The sequence below is a fragment of the Solanum pennellii genome, chromosome 10, assembly GCF_001406875.1.
Source record: "Solanum pennellii chromosome 10, SPENNV200".
NCBI classification, from domain to species: domain Eukaryota; kingdom Viridiplantae; phylum Streptophyta; class Magnoliopsida; order Solanales; family Solanaceae; genus Solanum; species Solanum pennellii.
The window spans coordinates 81,707,337-81,730,072 of NC_028646.1; the positions used below are offsets into that span (position 1 = coordinate 81,707,337).

The following is a 22,736-nucleotide window of genomic DNA, read 5'->3' on the forward strand; positions in this document are numbered from 1 at the left end:
CAAGCTTTTTGACCAAGTTTCAAATACAAATAGTTTTCTTATAGTTTGGATGTTAAAATAATTAGGTAGTAGGTTGAAAGATCAGTTCACTTTTATATCTGTTTTGAAGTTCAATAAATCTTCTTTCTTAGAGAAATCGATTATTGATAACGCTTAAAAGTTTTATATATTATTATCTGAAAGGGTGGAACCAGTATTTATGTAACTTTCTTAACGCATTATGTTAGACATATTTCAAGTACGATTTCTGATTTCCGAGATTCTACATTCAACTGAAGTGACTTTGGATGTGATTATTATAATCTAAGCAGCATATGGCAGTTGGCATATTGAGGAATTATTTGCTACATATGGAGTTGTTGGATTCTTGATATATTCCTAAGAAGAGGTTCACCTATGAACCTGTATGCACTTAATATACAACAAGAATTTCAGAGTTAAGGAAGATTCAACTTCTATATAAAGTAATGTATATACACTCTTCTGCATGAAACTATGGATGAAAGTTAAATATGAGATCAGAAAATAAAAATGCAGATTGAATGGTGTTACAATATTGTAACAGAGCTTGAATTTAAATTATTATACATCAATTTTTCCTTCCAAAGAAACCATAAGGCTATGTTTCCCATGTGAAGACCTCTATTTCAGACAAAATGTTATCAGCAAATTACCTGTCTTCTGATCTCATGGTTTGCCCTTTGTTATATGTGAGGTTCCTCAGCTCCAACTGAAACCATTTAGGTCAAATTGCTTACAACTTGAAGCAGCATCAGTTTCATCATGCATGTTTAGATCCAGTTTAGGTTCAAAGTATGACAGCTTATACTCTTGCGAAGATTTGTGCCTCTGTGGCACTGATTCACTTCTGTTGGTTACCTGGTGAAATAGTTTGACATCTCTCTCTGTTCCATTGAAGTTTCCATCAGAGTGGTTCATGCTTCCATTCAGTTTTTCGTCTTGAAGTCCAATACTCATTGATAAGTTATTGCAGTTCGTCTCTCGGGTGAATGTTTTTTCTCTACCCTCGTTCATTGGGGAGAATAATCTTCTGTTCTCCTTGAGGTTGTCACACCATCGTAGTTCAGTCTGCTGTAGCCTGGTATCATTTTCAATATCCTTACGCTCGATAGATGGTGTAAAGCCGAAAGGCCTCAATCCAATTTGGTTATCATGCATTGTGTTGTCCCTCAAAGAGCCATCACGAGAGGTCAAGCAGCTGTCGATTGAACGATCTGTTGGCTGTGTAGCTTGTGTTTGTTGGCTGTGAAATCCTGATAGCTCTTTTATATCCGGAAATGGAGAGTTCAGGCATTGATTGGATGCTTTGGATACGAATTCTGATAGTTGAACCTTGACTGCCTCTAATCCTACTGTTTCCATGTTTTGTCTTCCAAGAGTTTCTTGTGCTTTCTCGAGCACGGACTGCAGATATTTTCCCTGAGCTTCTATCCGTAACTGTAAATGTCGTTGTACCTATATCAGTTCAATTAGGCCTCATTTAGAAGCCATCAAGGAAAAAATTCCTTGAATTTTATAAGTTTGACAAGAAAAAACCAAACATAGTTTCTTGATTCTTGAAACCAAACATGTGGACAAGCCTTGTTGGCAAAGACTGTTTAAGATATCCAATTGGTTATCTTATCTATACAATTGTGAGGAGATGTGTTTAGATTACTTAATTTCCCGGTGAAGTTTCTTTTTAGAAGATGAAAGTGCCTGTTTTCAAGTTTCTGTTTTTTACATCAGCAAATAGTAAATCTCATCTTTTACAAGTACTTTAGGCATATGCTTTTGCTCTCATTTCTCATATGTAATACAATTCTGCAGTAATTTTGTACCTCAAGCTGCTCGTGAAGCCTTCTCTGCACTTCTATTTGCATTTGTATTGCTTCACTTATTTGAATATTTCTGAATAGACCAGATAAGTATTTGTCAGAATAATGTAAATTGGATTTTTTGCTAAGACATGAATGAATTGTTTAAATTAAGGAGTAGATGTTTTTTGTTCTTACTTGTTTGGTTGGGGTACCATGCTTGGATTACTCATACATGTTGCACTATTCTCAGATATCCTTTCTACTCCTGCTGCTGCAACTATTCACAAACTCAGTCAGTTTATGAATGTTCCATATTCTCCATGAAAGAGATTTTCTGAATTTTAATTTTCGTGAGAAGTATTTGATTTCTTACCAGCTTTATTTGCCCCGCTAGCATTTGCTTGTCCATGGAGATTCTTACTTAGTCTGTATTTCTGCCATCATTTTGTAAAACGTTAGTTTCTGATACAATCTAAGAGTATATAAATGAAAGAAATATTTTCAGGGTTTTGGACGGAAACAAAACAAAAGTTCTCGCAGTTGATTTAAAGATGTTTTGCCCTTATTACCAGTTCTGTTGTTTGGAATTATTCTCTTGGCAGCTAAAGGTTTCAAGGCTGAATATGGCCTTGTAGAATGCTTTTGTTTACTGCGTGGATTATGAATGCCATAAAGCGAATAAGAACTAACCTGAAGATGACTCTTTAAGTGGTACAAGGTTAATCCTTGAATCCCCATAAGCTTTAGAACTGATTTTGGAGTGGCTTCTGCAATAGGATAATGTTTATCTTCGTGAAAAAACATCATCTTGTAATTGCTTATTCAAAATTGATGTATTTGTGTGCACTTACTGTCTGCTCCACCAAGTTGATTAACTGCTTCTATAAACCTCTCATGGAGGTCCGGTGTCCATTTCAATCTTGGCTTAGCATCAGTTGATAGGACAAGCCCTGAATCTCCGTTGCCATTTCCACCTTGCAGGAACAGATGTCGTTCAGGAACAGACATTCTTGTTGAAGGGTGCATGCTCTTATCCTGGTGGTGATGATGGTACATCTTTCTAGCCTTCTGTTTGATTATTAGCAAATAAGTCTTGTGATGTGCTTTAATAGGAAACGAATCATGATAGGTAGTTTAGCTAATCATAACGCACCTGAAAGTGATCTGCTGTACTTGATTTCAGTCTAGTCTTGCCCTTCAAATGCGAATCACGATTCTTCTGTATTCTCCAGACTATGATGTTGTTGTTGCTCCTGATACTTGGTTCAAGAGAACTGTTTACTACTGCTTTTATGTATGTCCTTAGTTATACAACTTCACAGATCAAAGATGTTGCCAAAGAGCTCTTATAAGCGAATGGGAAGAGAAAGAGGGACGGGTCCAGGTGAAGCATAGAATCTTGGATAGGCCCAGTTGAACGCTAGAACCAATCGAATCTTCACAGCCGGCTCAAAAAGAGATCTCATCCTTCCAGTTTTACATATTTGTGGGTCCTATCATGATATTCCTCTGCACTATAAGTTATTGAAACACTTAAACACCTTACAATAGGTACAAAGAATTGATCCTCCCGCGACTTTTGTGTACTCATATTCTTCATCTAGCAAAGTTTGGGAACCATATTCGCGAATCAATATTGGAATTTTTCTGATGCTAACTGAAAGAATCCACTATCTAATGATGTATAATTTCTTGAAACCTTCATAACCATTTCACCTTTTTCAAGTGGAAGATTCTGTTGACTCGAGCTTCAATTACTCGGTATTGGATTAAGAACAAAGGAAAGAGATATGAAAATGGTTGAGAGATGCTTCTCTTATTTCATGTCAAAATGATAAAGTCTAACGTTTTTTCCAACAGAACACTTAAAAACTTTGTGGGGGTCCTAAATAAAGAATTAGTTGAGGGAGCATTTCCTATATACTCGTTTTATTCTATTATGTTGACTATAGGTTTTCCTTGGATTAGAAATAGTTAATCCATGATTTCGGAGCTTCTTCCTCGTTGTTTTCCCATTTCACTGCTATTGATATTCTTTCTTCATGCAGGTGAATCCATGTTTTGCCATACAATTAATTCCTTTCCCTTTTTCTTAATACATGTACAAGATTCTCTTTTTGAGTCAAGGGTCTAGCGGAAACAACCTCTCTACCTCAAAAAGGCGGTAAGCTATGTGTACATCCTACCCTCCCCAGACCCCACTTGTGGGATTACACTGGATGTATTGTTGTTGATATTGTACTACTAGTACAGTACTAGATTTTCTTTCAGTTTTAAGGGGAAAATTTGTGTTAGTTTCTTAAAGTAAGTTTAGGAGAAGCCTCTGGTCCCCTGCTGCTTTGGGCAGTGTTTTTAGGATACTTAGAAACTTTCATGCAATATCTTGCACTGTATTTAGTGATATTAACTTTTGGAATATGTTGAGCATTCTTTCGAGTAGTTTAGTAACCGAAAAGGAAGAAGATAAAAAGGTAAAGAAATTGTCAAGAGATGCTGCTACTTGGCTTTGTCTGAAGGCCAAGAATGGAATAAGGAACAAATTCCTTTTTTGTCTTTCAACAAGTTTGGTACTTATTCAGCCTAGATGAAACTAAAATAGTGGGAGATCAGCCTACGGATATATATATTTCCTAATCTATAATTGGTATAAGACAGCCGTCTCCAAGGCATTGGGACGGACCCCTTTGAAAGAAGGAATACAATAATAGTACTTGCTTTTATCTATAGTTTTCTGATGGAAAACATGACAACTCGTTGCTCGAAAATTAGTACTTGTCTTCCCCTTGACTCAAGCCTTAATTTGGTCTAATGATACCCCAGAAAGAATATAACAGTAGTTTTACATTGATCTTTTGTGCCTGTTTATTTGTTTAACATATGCATACATGTCCATTTGTTTGTCATAGTTTTTTTTTTGTCTGAGATGAACTTGAGTATCTTGTTCACTCTGCAAAGATGTGTTTATATCTGCTGTACTTTTTCTGCACTGCATATATCAGAATGAGTAAAAAAGTGTGTCATTTATATTTTTGATTACATTCCCTGTGAGTATGTCATCTAGTTGTTTACTGTATTTGAAACAGTGCCACATATATAGTGTTAGTAACAACAACATATCCAGTGAAAACCCCACAAGCAAAGTCTGGGGAGGGTAGAATGTATGCAGACCTTACTATTACCTCGTGAAGGTAGACATAGTGTTAGTAACAAGGTTCCAAAGATGTCTTGGAGCAACAGTCAAGTTGTCTCTGGTGTGACCTATAGTTCACACTTCACAAGTTCGAGCAGTGGAAGCAGTACTAATACTTATATCAAGGTAAGTTGTTTATGTCGTGTGCACCGGGTTGTCCTTTATAAAAAAGTGAAAATTCCTAACCTCTGAACAAGGTATGCACATCAGTTTTCAGTTGAACTTTCAAGAAAAAGATCAACTGATTCTGATATCTTAGGGAATTTTATGCACTTTGGAGGAATATATTACAACCTTTAGGTAAAGTGGGTATAAGGCATAAAGCAAAATTCCCTCAATACTGTTTTCCTGGCATGTGGATAGGAATGAAAATGAGGATGTGCATTTTAAGCTATGATGATAAATTCTCTTTCAAATTTAATAAAACTTCATTTTATAGATATACATTGGTTTATAATATTGTGAAACTTTATACCAAAAATATATAGCCCCTACAAGTAAGATATTTATCTTGTTATTCATCTTCTGAAACTCATGTGTTTTAAATTGTTTGTCTTTTTTGGTCATTCTCATTTTCCTTCTGTTATGGTAGATTTATAGTTGATTTATGTTGCTACATCAAACCATAAGTAATATTCCCTTCATTTAAAAAAAATGTCTTATTTTTCTTTTTATCTATTTTTAAAAAATGATTTTTTTTCTTTTTAGGCAATACTTTAATTTTAGTTTTCCACGTGATATGTTTAAGGCATAAAATTAAATGATATTTTGGTATATTTAATACAACTTTAGTTTAGGATTACAATATTGAATTCTTTATTTTTGTACATTCTGTATCAAGTCAAACTAGCTAGACCATTTTTTTAAAAAACGAGAGTGTATATACATGGATAGATTCGGGCTTTGAATTCTATTTGTTCAAACTCGCGTTATATTTTTAAATGTATAGGTTCAGATCTACTATTTGATACAACTTTAGTCGATTTTTACACATAAATATATATTTTATATTAAAAATATTGAGTTCAGATGAACTTGAAGCTTGAGATATTAATTAGACTTTGCATATAAATTATAATGATAGTGATGATGATAGAGAATATTAAAATTATGTGATAAGCTTGTTTGACATAACTTGAATATTTTGTCACATCAAAGTTTATAGGAGAACAACTTATGTAATTGAATATTTTTGAAAAGTAATATATACATTGAACTTGTAAAACTTCATTTCATATTTTTCTAATTTTATAATAAAATAACCCAAATTACTCTTTTCTTTGTCATGGTACATTTTAAAAAGTACTTAAGTTTGCCTTTCTTTTGATGTTGCAATAAAGCAATTATTTTAATGACTACTTCTGGTTCCTTTGGTTTGTACCCTTTGCCTTTACTATTTCCAATCTATTTATCTTTTGTTGCTTTCTTTATGTTATTTTCATGATTTATATTCTAACACTTTAAAGAAAAGAGAACATGTGCTCTTGTTCTTTCTTGTACTTGCATTTCCTTTTTAATGCTCTTATATTAAATTTAATCTTACTTTATAGTATAAGATAGAAACTCACTATTAAAATTATCAACAACAACAACCAAAAAAAAAAGAGCATTTCGAATCATCTTAGGGAGATGATGGTATTGGGAGGGGACTAGTCAATGCTCGGTCAGTATAAAGCGTATATAGATAATTAATTTTTTTTTAAACAGTATCAACTTATTATCACAACTCAATTTATATTTACTTATTATATATCCCGAATTAGTGTTGGTCTACATATATGTAGGGATAGAGCTAGCCAGGGAGAAGGGGATTTGATTAAATTCTCTTCATTGAAATATTATATTGTATAAATAATTTTATTACGTTGTGAATAAGATGTAGAATCTCTTGATATGAGAAAATTGGATGAAACGGTGTCGAATGACACACTACCGATTATAAAAATAAAGCTAGTCTTTGGGTTACGTGAAAAGACAAATCTAAAAATTTCTAAGACATGGGTGCACCACCTAGAGATAATATATATTCAGTCATAATCGATCTCTATTTTCTAGGTAAATAACAAAAGACAAATCTAGAAATTTACAAGACATGGGTGCACCACCTAGAGATAATATATATTCAGTGATAATCGATCTCTAGTTTTCTAGGTAAATAACTCAACTTTCAACCAAGTGCACTATTTAACTTTCTCATAACATAAGTTTCATCAAATAATATTATAATAGCTTTTAGAGAATATATACATAAAATATCTAGTTTTACAGGGAGATAGTCATGGATTCACGTACTTCATATTTTACATATGACTATTCGCCCTAGGTTAGTTTTGGTTTAAACGATGTATTCATATTAAAAAGTTCATTAAATATATACACATTATTAATTCATATCATATGCTTCAAATCACGACTCCGTCTCTGATCGATTTGCAAATTGGACATATGTAGAATTGGAATTGGTGAGTAGTTGTTGACCCCAGAGTGAAGGCACTGGCTTAAAATAAAAGGGGATATATATAGCAATGACCACAGAATGATATTCCTTATAGGAAGAAAAGGACTTGTTGGGGTTTAAGAAAAAAAGTTGAGATTCTTCTTAGGGAAATGGAATTTTAGAATCTTAACTCAAAAAATAAAGTGTTGGGACATTATTCTCAAGTCAAGAATTTCTTCATTATTCCTTTTCCTATTTTTAGGCCACTAATAATGGGTTCCCATAGTCCCATTCATCCTTTTTACTCTTTTTTTACTTTTCTTAACAAATTTCCTTATTTCTTAACTATCAATATGCATATATGATATGGTTGAAATCATGTATATGTATGTTAAATATGCAGGAAGATTAGAACTTATTTACTAGCATTTGATGTTGCTGTTACGGAAATTTAAAACTCATAAAGTTTAAACACAAAACTGGTTAGGACTCTCGTTTGTATAGTAGCATGGTTCGTGCATTGTCTTAATCGTGATTTGAATCATAATATTTGAGCTATGTTCATCGAGAATAAGTTGTAACCATGAGGTTTAATTTTTGGCAAGTAAAAATACGAGCTGGTCATTTCTTTTTCATTTGTTTAAATCTTGGTGGACAGAGTTACTCGATACATGTACTAATGAGAAATAGTAGATTTATCATAAAATTAGTTAAGATGCATACTACAATTTATTTATTTTTTAAAAAAATACGACATTAAAATTAAAAACACTTGCTTCTTCGAAAAAGAAAAAACAAAAAAATGATATACGTTATTTCTAATGAAAAAGCGGAGGCATAATGAGCTGACGATACATTATGATTTGTTTTGTACATATATCTAAAATTCAATTTTAAATTTCGTTATTTGATAGATAACATTCGCTATTAATTTTATTTGTTATGTATTTCTTTTTTAAAATCTATTTTTATATGTTTTTGCTTTAGTCAATAATTTATTGAAAATATTTATCTATCTTCGCAAAATAAAGATAATATTTATATACACACAACTGATCTTTCCATAATCCATTTATAGATTATGCTTGATATTTCTGTTGTCTTTGTTGATATATTTTATTAACCTTGAAGAAAAAATAATTAGACATTGCTCAAGTAAAATAATAAACGGAAAAGGGCCTAAAATACCCCCGAAGTATTGAAAATGGTACACAATTACCCTCCATCCACCTATTGGCCCCCAAATACCCTTCACATCCACCTTTGGGTCCAAATTTACCCCTTCATTAACAGACAAAAATTAAAAATAATTAAATAATAATTTTTAATGACGTGGCACTCAACCATTGATTGTAATTTAATTATTTAAAATAATTTTAAACCCATCCATTTTAACTAAACCCACCCATTGAATCTCATATAAAGCTAAAAGGTTTTTTTTTTTCTTTTCAGCAAATCCTTTAGCAGTATTCCTACACAGTATCTCAAATTACCAATTCATTCTAAAAACTAATTGTTCAAAAAAAAAAAATTAAAACAGAAGCAAAATAGAAATCAAGCGGTTAACCTTTGAAGAACATGTGATTGCAGAAGGAACAACACCAATATAATTTCTAATTCTATAAAAAAAATCTTCATAATAACCTAGAATTTGGATCTAAATGTCTGACAATGGAATTCCCTTTAGGCAAAATCTGTTCCACAGGAGTTTGAAGAGCCTTAGAAGGATCAGCCAAATTCTCTTCCGTACAGAGGAAGCAAATCACATCGACCATACAGATCTTCCCAATACAGCGGCAAACAGAATATCCTCCGCCTCCTTCTTCTTCTACAACCTTCCCAATATGAGATTCAATGGGTGGGTTTAGTTAAAATGGGTGGGTTTAAAATTATTTTAAATAATTAAATTACAACCAATAGTTGAGTGCCACTTCATTAAAAATTATTATTTAATTATTTTTAATTTTTGTTTGTTAATGAAGGGGTAAATTTGGACCCAAAGGTGGATGTGAAGGGTATTTGGGGGTCAATAGGTGGATGGAGGGTAATTGTGTACCATTTTCAATACTTCGAGGGTATTTTAGGCCCTTCTCCGAATAATAAAAATGCATGCAAAATGACAAACACCGTCGTTATAAATAAGTTCATAAAAAAATACATAAGATTTTAGCCCAACTATTAAATCCCTCAATATTTATTACTTTAAACATCACTTTTTCTGTTCTTTATAAATTTTCTAACGCAATATTGAATAATTTAAAGCTCAAGCTAAAGAATACGATAATTGATTAGTTTTGATTATGGAATATTAATTGTTTTTTTAGAAGTACTTTCTCAATATTTTAAGTTGTAATTTAATTGAAAAGTCTATTGATAAGATGTTGAGATCTCCAGCATACTGAACCAACTTTATGCTATTGATAACGTGTTTTTGTTGGCTTCTGAAATTTGGTACATTGGATGAATCACTTTATTCGTGTAATAGTTTTTTTTTTTTGAATTATGTTTGTACTAGGTGTTTGTGTCTATCAAGTTGTCTATATCCTCAATAAACTTATTATTTTCGAATCAAAAAACCCCCTGAATGAAATCGAAAATAACCAAACCGACAGTTATTTTTTTGATTTAGTTTGATTTGATTTTAGAAATTTAAAAATCGATTTCATTAATTTGATTTTTATTTTAATTAGTAATCGATCCAAAGCCAACCATGTACACTCCTAATAATAATCATGAACAACAATATAAGAGAAAAATAATTATATAATGGTATCTTTATGAGTTATGACTTTATTTTATTAGTTATTACAAATCTTTTTTTTTTTTTTAAAAAAGTAATGCTGGATGAACCTATTTATAATTTAAAATTTAAATAGAGAAAAGACGTAGAAGAACAATTAGAGAAGAGAACACATTAAGGGTTTGTTTCGTCGGTGGGAAATACTTCTAAATTTCAATTTTCTTATGTTTGATGGATCAAATTTTTGAAACTGATTTTTCTAGCAAAATTAGTTACTTTAAAAATAAAGAAAATGAAATTAGTCCGAGTTGTGTTAAAATAAGTGACACTTGAATTGAAAGTAGCCATCAATCAGGTCTTGGATAGATCTTAAACAAACTTAAATTATTTTATTCGATCTTCAACTCCTGTACGAGATTACTAAAATAGAAGAAACAAAAAGAGAGTACAAGAAATAAATTGCTACCAATTACGCTTCAAATAAAACCATAAGGTTCAGTAAGTTCTACAAAACTACATTAGTTATATCCTCCTCTATCTTCAACCTATCTCCTTCCCCCTCTCGTACCAATAGCTCACTCTCTACTTATTTTAGAATGATTTTTTTATTCAAATAACAAATACAAATAAATAAATAATAAATTTACATTTTTTTTTGAAAAAATATTCTTTACCATATCGAAAACATTCTTACACAGAGGAAACAGAGAAAGAAACGAAATACAAAAATTTTGGATTGGTTTTCGATACTTAATTTTTGTTATGGTTATTTTCATTATATTTTTTTCAGATTAAATTTAAATCTGTGCGAAGAAAGTTTCATTACGAGTAAGCGTGCTCCATATTAAAGGAAACTCGAATTGAGACCGCTAATTAAAGTGAAACAATAATTACCACTCTGTCGTAACTCTTGTTCGATCACAACTCAATCTTATTTTACTCTGTCTTTTTTTTAATTATATCATTATTTTTATTTTTTAAAAAATATTTATTTTGTTTCATTTCATTCTTGTCAAAAGCCCTAAACCCCAAATCTCCATTTTCGCAGTTTGCTTAAGGAGAAAACACAGAGAGTACAGAGAACGAGAATGAAAATGCATAAACTGAAAGCTTTGCTATCACTGAGTAAACCCTTTCGAAGAAATGATTCGAGCTTCTTCCTCTCAAATCATTATTGTAGACAGTTTTCTGCTCAACCCAGCTATGCCGATTATCTTCAAGAACAGGTTCATTTTATTCAACATTTTTCATAATAAAATTGTTTGTGCTGATACAAATATGCTTTACTGAATTTGGCAAAGCGAAACACCAATTACTTGTATTGTTGTTGCAGGTTTTGGTTGAAGGAAGGTCTAAATCAAGAGCAGCTATTTTAAATAGACCATCTGCTCTTAATGCTCTTACGCCTTCTATGGTTTGGCATTTTACCCTTTTGAAGAATATGTTTGTTTATGTTTTTGTAAAGCTGTAATTGACCCTATTTTGAATGTTAGGCTGGTCGATTAAGTAGATTGTATGAGTCTTGGGAGGAAAACTCAGATATTGGATTTGTAATGATGAAGGTAATGATACATTGTACTAAAAAGAGCTTCTTTTTACCTTCCTGGTTTGTTTTTTTCTTATGTTGGTTTTATTTTTCTTTTTAGTTTCTTTCAAGTTAAGGACATTTTGTTACATTTCTTTAGTTTAAGATTACGTTATAAAAGATTTAAAAGTTTTATTGTATCTTCTTAAACTTTGTGCCTAGACAAACAAATTGAAATGGAGGAAGTATTTTGAAGGATCAGAGTTTAGTTTATGAAATTTGGACATTCTAGCTAATAAGGAAGTTCTTGATTGAATTTATTGCAGAGTAATGGCAGGGCATTCTGCTCCGGAGCAGACGTCGTCACACTTTATGAGTTGATTAATGAAGGTGTGTGTTTGCTTTTAGTTTTGTTCCTTTTTTCTTGCGTTGTATCATTTTCAAGGTGTAATTTCCTAAGTGCGACTGATAAAATATTCCCTGCGTCGATCAACTATGCTTAAGTTTTTGATTAAAGCAAAGATTTTGGAATTGATTAATTTTTTCTTATGATCAACTCCTCTCTGTTTTCCATTTGCTTGGATGTAAATATCACTCAATGTTAATGAGTATTAATGTGTTAGAGGCACCCAAGGGTGTGACTTACCGGCGATAAAGTTGGATTGGACTATGGGAGACGACTATTGAAATTCCAACAGAGACAAAGCAACACCTTTGGGTGCATCTATTGGAATTTGAACCCAAAGGTGATCCTCTATGCTGGAAAAAGTTACTTGGTAAATGTGGGGGGAGATAAATGACATGTATTTGGTAAGATTATTAGAAGTGCGAGTAAGCTAGACATAAAATATTAATCCTTCTGTTCATTTTATGTGGCACCATTGCTATATGTTAAAGAGGTTTTCTTTGACCATACTTTTCTTAAATATTCTTTTATATATTTAGAATTATTATCTATCAGAATTATAGACTTTAATGTATGTTTCAAACATGTAAATGTTATTTAAAAAATACTTGAAGAATTTAAGTCCCAGTGGACACCCAAAAATTATCTAGATTTACCCTTGAACTCTGTACCCTGCCACATAAGATAGAACAGTGGGATTATTGTGTTAGAGAAATGCTTGTTTGTGTTTTTAGTAAAGGTGTAACATTTGCAAATTGTCAAAATGAGGAGCTCTACAAGAAACAAATTGAATACCTAACCAGAACAATTCTTTCCAACAACCTACTGAATGAGAATGGGTCATTGTTAATCCCGCTGTTCAAACTGTTAATCTATGTAGTTTGTTTGAGTTTCTTGCTTCATAAGAGGAAACTAGCAGAATGATCATGACAAGACAAGATGCCATTTTTGTGAACCTCTCCTTGTCTTCACCAAATGTGTCGGGCTCAGAAATATAAATTAACATATTTTATCGACTTACTGCCCCAAGGGTACGGCGTAGTAGTCAATGAAATGGGAGGAGAACCATGAGGTCTCACGTCAAATCCAACAGAGACAAAACGATATGTGATGTCGTCCTATTTATCTAAACCTTGGTAGAGAGAGTTACCTCGTACCTATTGCTTGTGGGAGATAGCAAATATACCGTGGAATTAGTCGAGGTGCGCACAAACTGGTCCGGACACCACGCTTATTGAAAACAATATATTTTATTGACTCAGCTTCTTCTTAGTGCTGGTATTTTACTTTATATTGCAACTGAAGTCCTAGATGAACCTTGTAAATTCCTATAGCTTGAGGAGAATACCAGAGCATTTCCTACACTTGCTCACAGAATCCTTTGCTTTTAAGAATAAATAGTTAATTTTTAAGTTATTGTCTGTGAAACTGTTGGCAAACATTTTGATTTAGATGCACTTTTCTGCAGGGAAGGTTGAGGAATGCAAAAAGTTCTTCCAGACATTGTATAAATTCGTTTACCTGTTAGGAACCTATCTCAAGCCAAATGTAAGTAGTACTCTTTCCTTTACTTTTCATATTGCATTGTCAGTGAGGTTGGATATTGAGTTTTCTCATCAAAATGTTGTATCTCCCTTCTCTTATTGGGAGATCTCGATAGATGTTTCTCTGCCTCACCGCTTGTATCAAAGCATTGGAATTAAATTTCTGTTTGAACTGTCACTTCATTATTATCTGTCTGCACAATTTATTGTCTAACTCAACATATAAGTCATAAAAGGAAACACAACATATAGGTATTAGGTAGAAATATGTCAAGACTCTGCTCAGTAAAACTTATATACACCATACACAACTGTAACTGACACTTTTTGGTGGTGACCAGCATGCCCTTAATGCTGAAGAATACAATCTTACTAGTTTAAAGAAAAAACTCAATACACCATATGTACTTGGAAGACATCAAAACTGTATGGGAGGTGCGGCTTCTTCAAAAATATTGAAATGGCCTAAAACATAATAAAAATCCATATATAAAATTTGCTAGTGCATACTGGAAAGATACTCCATCTTGGTAAATTCATTTTCTGCTACCAGCGTTCTCAGTAACTTAATTTGCCTCAGCTCTGCACACCTTGAGTAAAATGGTCATTACTTTGTGTAGCAAAGTCTAAGTGATGAACTGTTTGGAACATTAAATGGAAACTAGACTTCCTTGATTAGAATTTTGCTTCAGAAACCATGACGAAGTTCCTTCTTTATTAAGATTTGTGCAGCTAGAAGTAGTCAATGCATCCTTTTTAAATCTTTTGATTTTCACTCAACTCACTCTTGTTTTCTCTGCACTTCTCCAACCTCCTCTCTTCAACAATATTATGACATAGCACTATTCAGAAATTGAAAATGCAATGTCTGGCTTCTTTTGTTTTTCTTGTTAAACAAAAATACATGGAAGATGTAGACGCTTTTGTTGATGTCTTAGGAACTATATAGTAAAGTAAGGACATGGAATCTTCATGTATCACCCCTGTAAATATGGATGCTGAACTAGTTTGGTGCAGCTGGATTATATATAACAATGTTACGTTCTAAAACATGACAACATTGTGACACCACCACATGACCAGATATGGTAACTCATCAATTCAGAAGGGGAGATAGAAGATTGTCCCCGCCTGCATTTGGTGGACAATTTAGAAAGAAAGGAATCATAGATGCTTTGTAGACAAACACAGTATTATAAAAGCATATAATTTGCTTTAAGTAATAGCTAAGACATGCAATATTTCAGAGTCTGACATAGTAGGCCATTGCATCATCTTAAAATCTGACTTCTGAATTAACTTTTTAACAAACTTTAGCAGACATGTTTAAGTCAAGTATTTATTTGATCGTTATGTGCAGGTGGCTATTTTGGACGGCGTTACAATGGGAAGTGGGGCAGGTATTTCGCTTCCAGGAATGTTTCGCGTTGTAACTAATAGAACTGTACGTACCTGCTTCCTTTATGCCGATTATGACAGTAGTGTTCGTTATCTGATTAATTTGAAAGACGCCTTATAATGACTATTTTGGTGGAATAACGGAAGAAAGTTATTTTGCATGATTGTTCTTTCCAGAGTTGTATTGATTTTTTCTGAAGTGAAGGTATAAAATGCCTTAATGAAACAAGCCATCAACTATTACCTGTTACACTGGGAGAAGTTATGTAATTGTCCATAAGAGACCATTTCCTCGTCAAATTTTAGCAGACATGATATTATGGTACATGTGGAAAATTGCTGCACCAATAGTCACATAAGACATAGTTCAACACTTTGAACCATGACATACTTCAGAAAAGCATGTTGTATGATATGTTGGCTCATTTTTTTTTTTTTGATGTGATATTCTTTCCCTTAATACTGATCAGTGCCCTAAACTTACAAATGAAAATGGCAAAATCATTGCAGGTTTATTCTAATCCTGAAGCTCAAATTGGTTTCCATCCTGATGCAGGCGCTTCTTATTATCTTTCTCGCCTTCCTGGCTATTTAGGCAAGTTTAATAAAATATTACTGATAAGTAGATTCCTATGTGGTGCTACGCTTGTTAGTATGTAAACTAGAAAACTTTACCAGAAGTAACATCTCTGTTACGAAATGTGACTTGGTGTGCCACATTCTATTATCATCTTATTGTTTTCTACTTTGATATGACTTTTCATGCAACACATTTGTGCAGGGTGAAACTGGTGATGCGTCTCTTTGTTGCACTGTTATAAGTGGTTATTGGTGTCACTTCTTGTGTTTTAATTAAGTACTTCTTTCCTTTCTTATTTGTTTGATGTATTCTTTCAAAATTTTCAAGTCTGGACACATAGAAGATTCTAATTTTCTTTTGTCACTGTTAAATTTTATTTAATTAAGCCAAATGTGTACATTAACACTAGTAGACAGTAGTAGTGGATTGTGTAGCATATAATCAATGGGTTCAATTGATCCTATCATCTTTGATGCAGAGTTAGCTATAAATGTAAAAGGTAGTTCTATTTAGAAAAATAAGAATTTTGAACCTATAACTTCAAAAGCATAATGAATTCAATTGTAAGAACCTATAGGTTGAATCAGTCAAAATTATATCTTGGATCTACCTCTTCGTAAAAGTGCACCCATCTTATTGACATCCTAGATCCACCTCTGCCACCTAAGGGATTGATTGTTTTGATGAAGTCTCTTAGTCTTTATTTCTTTTGTTGGATTAGTACTGCTGAAGACATGCTGGTTGTGAAGTTATTTTTATTCTATTACAGAAAGTTTGAAGCTAGGAGTTTAATACTGGCATCTCCTTCCTTACAGGGGAGTATTTGGCTTTAACAGGGGAAAAGCTTAATGGTGTAGAAATGATTGCTTGTGGTCTTGCTACCCACTATTCACACAATGAAGTTAGTGATAAGTTAATCTGTAATTAATATTCTCAACTGTCGTTCTACTATTGTAGTTCTGATCTTTGCTGTTCCAACAGAGGCTTCCTTGGATAGAAGAACGCCTTGGTAAATTGATCACAGATGATCGGCTTGTCATTGAAAATTCTATAGCTCAGTACGGTGACATTGTTTACCCAGACACGAGGAGTGTTCTACACAAGTAATGTTCTATCTAAATTCTCCTTGTTTCCCTTCTTCCATCATTTTATTTCCAAGTTGTATTATCCATGATCTAGATTTTAGATATGGGTGTGTAGGAGGTGTTAGAATGTCCCACATTGGTTGAGAAATAAGGTTTTGTCTCCTTATATGGTTTAAGCAATTCACATCTTTTAGGACTTAGCTTTGGGGGTTGAATTAGACCCAATGACCTAATGGTCACAAAGCAAACAAGCAACTTTCTTGAGAGCTTTGGTGCTGCAAACTCTCTCTTACGTGATTGTTTATTTCTGCTATCTGACCTATTGGACTACTCCATAAAATAGTTTAACTTCACATGTTTAGATTCCAACCCCTTCTATATCATGTTATCTCCTCTCTCTACTCTTCTGGAGTCTCCATATATTCTCATAAAGAGGTCTTCAACTTATTCCAATCGTGACTTGCCATCCTGAAACGTTGTGTCAGATGAACCATGTGCATGCTCCTTCTCGAAGAGTCAGCTACTTTAGCATCAGTCACGTTCACTAACCATAAATCAGTAGCTGTTCTCTAAGGTTTGCCTCCAACATTCATACATAATCTAGCATCTAGGGGATCTCCCCTTTTTTGTCATAATCCCCTTCTCAAACTTACTCCAAAACTTTGGCTCCTTAACCAGAAAACCACCCTTTATCCACTTTCTCATATTTTATAGATATAATCTCTCCATGGAGTGTTTGGTCCATTTCCCAAGAAGTGCTGCATTAGAGCGGACCTGATACTCAACCTCCCTCCACTGGAATGGTGGATGACAAACAAACTCAACTGCAAAATTATGTAATACCAGCTAACTTGTCTGACCCATTTCTCTGTAAGTGGGTCAAGCCCGATAACAATCTGTTAGTAGTCGCCGACGCGAGCATCAACAAGACCAAATTTTGTGACCCAATAACAGCTTGGTTAGGCCAAGATAGGTGTTGGAGAATGTTGGTTGACAGCCTTAGAAACCCGTTAGTAGTCGCTGATGAGAGCATCAACAAGACCAAATTTGTTGGTTACCCACTATACTCCAGCAAGATAAAAAAACAAATCATTTTTGTCACGTCTCTTTGCTTTGTTAAGAATAGGTATCCTGTGGTTTCATTTGATCCACACTAAAAAGCATCTGCTGCAGATCCCAATGCCTCAGGTTTTCATGTGTTAAACATGGTATATGTGATTTAGCCATCTGAAACAAGCTGTCTTGCGCCGGGGGGGGGGGTCTTTGGTCTTCCATATCATCTTCCAAAGCGACAGATAATCCTTTCTGAGCCATGAGGCTAACAAATTCTCTTAAACACTTTTTTATTTGTCTTCAGTGAATTTTTTTGGATGGATCTTTACATCTATTAAAAATGCTAATATTGCCTTTTCTTTTGCTCCCATGTTAATTTCGTTCCTACCCTCTGTTTTCTTTGTTTAACCACCTTTTGTGATTCAGGTTTGAGAAAATCGATAAATGCTTTAGCCAGGATACAGTTGAGGAAATTATAGAAGCTCTGGTAAGTGTTCTCTCTCTCTTACTCGCTCTTCTTGTCCTTTCTTTCTCTAGGTACAAATGCACACACATGCAGTGATCTATAATAGCAAATAATAAACTATGCAAACACTAAATTTGATTAGCTGCTCCAAACTGTTAACTATCTTGAGTAAATGCAAAACTGAAGAGCAAGATTAAGATGGAAAACTCCATTTGATTTGATCTTCAAAATACACACTACTTGGACCTTTTTTAAGAGATGGCAAATCTTCTTGAACAGGATGAGTCTAACTGGAGTAACAAAAACTATATCTTCAGGACTATCCGTTACTGATAAGAGTGATAGTACAGGAAACGGTGCTTTCCAAATGGTTCACCGTTCACAGTGTTTCAATGTGTACTTCTCGGGGTTCAACACTTAATGCTTGACACAACTTTCTGATAGTTAAACTTAGTAGACCTTTTTATGCCACAAACCCAAACCGTTGTACACATTTGTATATATCGTCCTTATTTAGTTTCCAGGTCTCTTTTTTTGTTTCATTTTTTGGTCTTAAAGCATGATAATAGAAGTTTTGGGACATTTTTTGAAGAACTTTCCTCCTGGATATTGATCTTTGAAATTTGTTTCGCTGACACTTTTGGTTGATTTAATATTTTGCGTCAGAAGTAAAAGTATGTGTGTTTTCTGATCTCAGAGATCTAGTTTAGCTGTTATTGACAGTCTGGTTGATATCCTTTGACTAGGGGTTGTGGGAGATGGTATCTGCTTATATATGGGCTTTAGTATTCTTAAAGATTTGCTTGTCTCTTTTTTACTTGCACCAAGTTCCTTCACTGTCGCAAAATGCAGGAAAGAGAGGCAGAATCCCATGATGAATGGTGCAATACAGCTCTTAATAAAATAAAAGAAGCATCTCCATTGAGCTTGAAAGTGGCTTTGAAATCAGTAAGTTGCTAACTGTTTCCATTGCTTTAGCAATCTAGTTTTTTGGGGGTTTAAAATTTCTTTTTGCTGCCAAAATGTAGATAAGAGAAGGCAGATTTCAACCCCTTGATCAGTGTTTAGTTCGTGAATATCGCATATCAGTTAATTGGGTGTCCAAACGGATGTCTGATGACTTCTGTGAGGTATGTCTTCCTCTGACAATTGTCTGTATGAAGTAATTCAAGTGCTGGAAGTAATTTCATTGTACCTCCCTATATCATGTATATACATATAATACAGATACACAAACACTATATATATTGGTGTTTGGGCCACCTTGCATGCACCTTGACTATTTCGACTATTTCACTGTGTACTTGTTATCACCTGCCAATATAGTTACTGGGTGCCACTATGCCTTAGGCAAATGGGAAGAAATAACCTAGTATTTTTTTTTGCATTGTATACCTCCCTATCTTTGAAACTGGAATATAAAAGGAAATCTAGCGATATACAATCATACACCATAGGCATGAGGTGTATGATTATGCTGGGATTATAATAGTTATGCGATGAATGATATATATATATATATATTACTTAGATTTCTTCCTGTCTGTTCTAGCCTTTGTGGGTAGAGTTGCATGTTGTTGGTGGGAGGCGATAGGTACTCTGTGGAATTAGTAGAACGATTATAAAGAAATTAAAAATAAAATAGTACACTTGTAGAAGTTTAAATTAAAAGAGAACTTCAGATAATTTTTTTAGTTTTTTATAAACCTTGCAATTTTACCATCATTTACTTAACAAGTCAACTTTTAGGGCTCGTTTGGTGTGAGGGATTAAAAATAATAGTGATGGGATAAAAATATTATCTTGTTTGGTTGTCATGTTTGGGATAACTTATCCCACCATTTATATCATAGTGATGGGATAAGTTATCCCATAAACATGGTGGGATAAGTAATCCCAGGATAGCTAACCCCATGATAACTTATCATGGGATAACTTGTTTCCAACCAAACGACCCCTTAAGGTTATATTGTTATTGGAGGTGCTCTTACCTGTATACTTAATCTTATTCGCATCTTATTCCATGTAAAATGATTCATAATTCCATAGATTATGCAGAGTTCTAAATCCGATAACTTTTGTATTGGCAATATAGGGTTGCATTAAGGCAATAGGTTTCATAGAGAAATCTAACATTCTGTTGTGTCAGTATTATTTTATTTTTCCTTATAACTCAAACCAGGAAATGTAACATTTTCCGTCGCTATGGAAGCATAGCCTTTTCTGCTACTAAGCTCCTTTTTAATGTTCAACCTAGTATAGTCATTTATTCATGTTATTAAGCTATGAATTATGATTCTAATCCGCAAAAACATTTTCAGGGAGTCCGGGCTAGATTGGTTGACAAGGACTTTGCTCCAAAGGTAATGAAAAATTGTCTTCCGTGCATTCTTAACTTCCTCTCTCCCTCCTCTCTCTTATACTTTTTAGCTAGGGGAAGATGAGAAAACTTATTCATTCTTGTACTAAACATTCAGTGGGATCCAACACGGCTGGAGGAAGTTACCAACGACATGGTTGACCGCTTCTTTATCCAATTAGATGAACTAGAGCCCGAACTCAATTTGGCCACTGCAATACGAGAGCCTTCTATGTGATTCATGTCATGCTTTGCTCTGCATACGAGGCGTTCTATACTCTGCTGAATCCATCACAGTAATGGGATCCGCAGAAGACATTCCTATCAAGATGTTGGGTAGTTTTCATTCCCTTGGAGCAGATGTAAACGGCTGAACTGCACTACTGTCTGTTTAGGTACTAGATCGCGGTGAAAGAAGAAAACAATACGGCACGCTGCAAATGGCTAATTTTCTTTATCTTTTACTTTATATGAGCCATGTTTGTGATGTTGAGAGACCTCTGAAGAATTGCTTTTCATGTAGACATGAAAAGCATATATATCTTGTGAAATAAATTACCAATACCATGGTACCTTGAGAAAGTTTTGCATACATTTGTAGAACCATGGATAAGTGTAGACAAACTTTTTGCAGGAGCAATACTAAATGCATTTGAATGTTGACTAATATTTAAGTCTTATTTTAATATCCTAATGTTTACCAATATCATGGCATGTTCTATTGCTTCATTGGTGAAAACTTTGGTTAGGTAATTTTGATTTTTCAGTTTTTAAAAATATAATATCATTATTATGCAAAATTTAATTTGGTGTGGTTCAATATTTTTAAGTTTGATTTTGGTAACTAATTTTGTTTAACCTCGACTTACATATACTTGTATGAAAAAGAATTATGATTTTGCTTTCAAGATACTCTACAATTGACATGTATAAAGTACAAACAATTTTTTTCGTCAATTAATGGCTTGTACAAAAATGATATTTTAATAAAAATAAAGTAGTCGAAATTTGAAGTCTAGACAACTAATTTTATATTAATACTAATATTTATTACTATCATAATAATCTTTTTTTACTTTTTTTTTCAAATCGCTTTGTAACGCTAGTAAATTATAGTATTTTTTTTTATATAGAATATGATAAAATAAGTTGTATTTTACATAACTTTTCCAAAATTTATAGCTATATAATTAACTTCTCTACATAATGAGTCTATAAGAATATTATAGGGAGATGAATGTTTTGTTCTAATGAGGATGAAGGATTAAAGGATTAAAGAAATGGGACAAGAGCAACGACGGTTTAAAAATGGTTAAAAAAGTAAAATACTATAGGTAAAATGTCATTCTGATCAAATTCTGACCAAATTTTTTTTTTCTAATTCTAAATTAAAAATATAATAAATCATAATAAGTCACGTGACTATTTCAAAAAACAAAGTTTAACCAAATTCAGTATAAGTTAAAAAGGATATTCTTGATATATAATTGATAGAATACGACTCAAAGTAAAAGTTTGTTTTATGCCACAAAAATTGTGGGATCCTAAAACTTTGGTCATATTGGATTATTAGTTTATATTTTACCTAAAAAATATTAAAATATGTAGAAAAAAAGTACAAAATCTATATAAAAAATAAGGTGTTTTTTCTTAGAAATATTTTAGATTTTGAATTAAACTACTAATATTTTCATAATACTAATAACAAATATATGGCTGATATCTTATTAGGTTGAAATAACCCTAATTATATTATTACATATTATCATTATATTTTCTTTATAAACTTAAAAACATGTATAAACATTACACAATAAGTGTGGATAATTAATTGTATATACATAAATTCTAAGTTAACTATAGACTATTAATTTTATTAAGTTGCCCTTGATGTTATATCATCTACAAATTTAAATAATAAAAGAATATACTTTAAATTTGTGTTATCATTCAACTTTTCAATTATATATGTGATCTAAGTATATCATGATAATGTGAATTAAAATATTAAATATTGAACTTTAAAGATAAAAAAGAATGTATAAAATTACTTGTTTGTAGGAAAAATATTCGGAACAAATGAATCCCCTATTTAACTCTATTGATTCCTAAAATTTATAACTATAACTCAAC

The 22,736-nt window shown here is 32.8% G+C and overlaps 2 protein-coding genes across 5 annotated transcripts; one reads left to right on the top strand and one right to left on the bottom strand.

The window, feature by feature from the left end:
- Positions 1-429: 429 nt before the first annotated feature.
- Positions 430-3,430, bottom strand: LOC107032210 (myb-related protein 2-like). 4 transcript variants are annotated; one of them, XM_015233797.2, is made up of 7 exons: positions 2,974-3,417; positions 2,672-2,888; positions 2,511-2,587; positions 2,194-2,254; positions 2,016-2,091; positions 1,842-1,911; positions 430-1,476 (listed from the first exon to the last, which is right to left on the bottom strand). In XM_015233797.2, the coding sequence occupies exons 2-7, from the start codon at positions 2,874-2,876 to the stop codon at positions 721-723; spliced, it is 1,245 nt and encodes a 414-aa protein (XP_015089283.1). In that variant the 5' UTR covers positions 2,877-2,888; positions 2,974-3,417; the 3' UTR covers positions 430-720. The 4 variants fall into 4 exon arrangements, with proteins under 4 accessions (XP_015089283.1, XP_015089281.1, XP_015089284.1 ...); XM_015233795.2 differs by having other exon boundaries at positions 2,016-2,097; positions 2,974-3,408; XM_015233798.2 differs by having other exon boundaries at positions 430-1,458; positions 2,016-2,097; positions 2,974-3,344.
- Positions 3,431-11,174: 7,744 nt separating this feature from the next.
- LOC107032061 (3-hydroxyisobutyryl-CoA hydrolase-like protein 2, mitochondrial) lies at positions 11,175-21,243 on the top strand. Its single transcript, XM_015233626.2, has 14 exons — positions 11,175-11,413; positions 11,521-11,601; positions 11,681-11,749; positions 12,039-12,102; positions 13,587-13,666; positions 15,023-15,106; positions 15,571-15,655; positions 16,456-16,541; positions 16,622-16,743; positions 18,205-18,265; positions 19,097-19,192; positions 19,273-19,374; positions 20,566-20,607; positions 20,722-21,243. The coding sequence occupies exons 1-14, from the start codon at positions 11,276-11,278 to the stop codon at positions 20,839-20,841; spliced, it is 1,230 nt and encodes a 409-aa protein (XP_015089112.1). The 5' UTR covers positions 11,175-11,275; the 3' UTR covers positions 20,842-21,243.
- Positions 21,244-22,736: the final 1,493 nt, after the last annotated feature.

Bases quoted from the DNA above. Each gene is read 5' to 3' on its own strand.
- LOC107032061 (XM_015233626.2), top strand. From the start codon at position 11,276: ATGAAAATGCATAAACTGAAAGCTTTGCTATCACTGAGTAAACCCTTT. The intron at 11,414-11,520 runs GTTCATTTTATT...TTGTTGTTGCAG, and splicing joins CCGATTATCTTCAAGAACAG to GTTTTGGTTGAAGGAAGGTC. The intron at 16,542-16,621 runs GTTAGTGATAAG...CTGTTCCAACAG, and splicing joins CCCACTATTCACACAATGAA to AGGCTTCCTTGGATAGAAGA.
- LOC107032210 (XM_015233795.2), bottom strand. From the start codon at position 2,876: ATGTACCATCATCACCACCAGGATAAGAGCATGCACCCTTCAACAAGA. The intron at 2,255-2,510 runs GTTAGTTCTTAT...AAATGATGGCAG, and splicing joins ACTTAAAGAGTCATCTTCAG to AAATACAGACTAAGTAAGAA. The intron at 1,477-1,841 runs GTACAAAATTAC...GAACTGATATAG, and splicing joins GGCTTCACGAGCAGCTTGAG to GTACAACGACATTTACAGTT.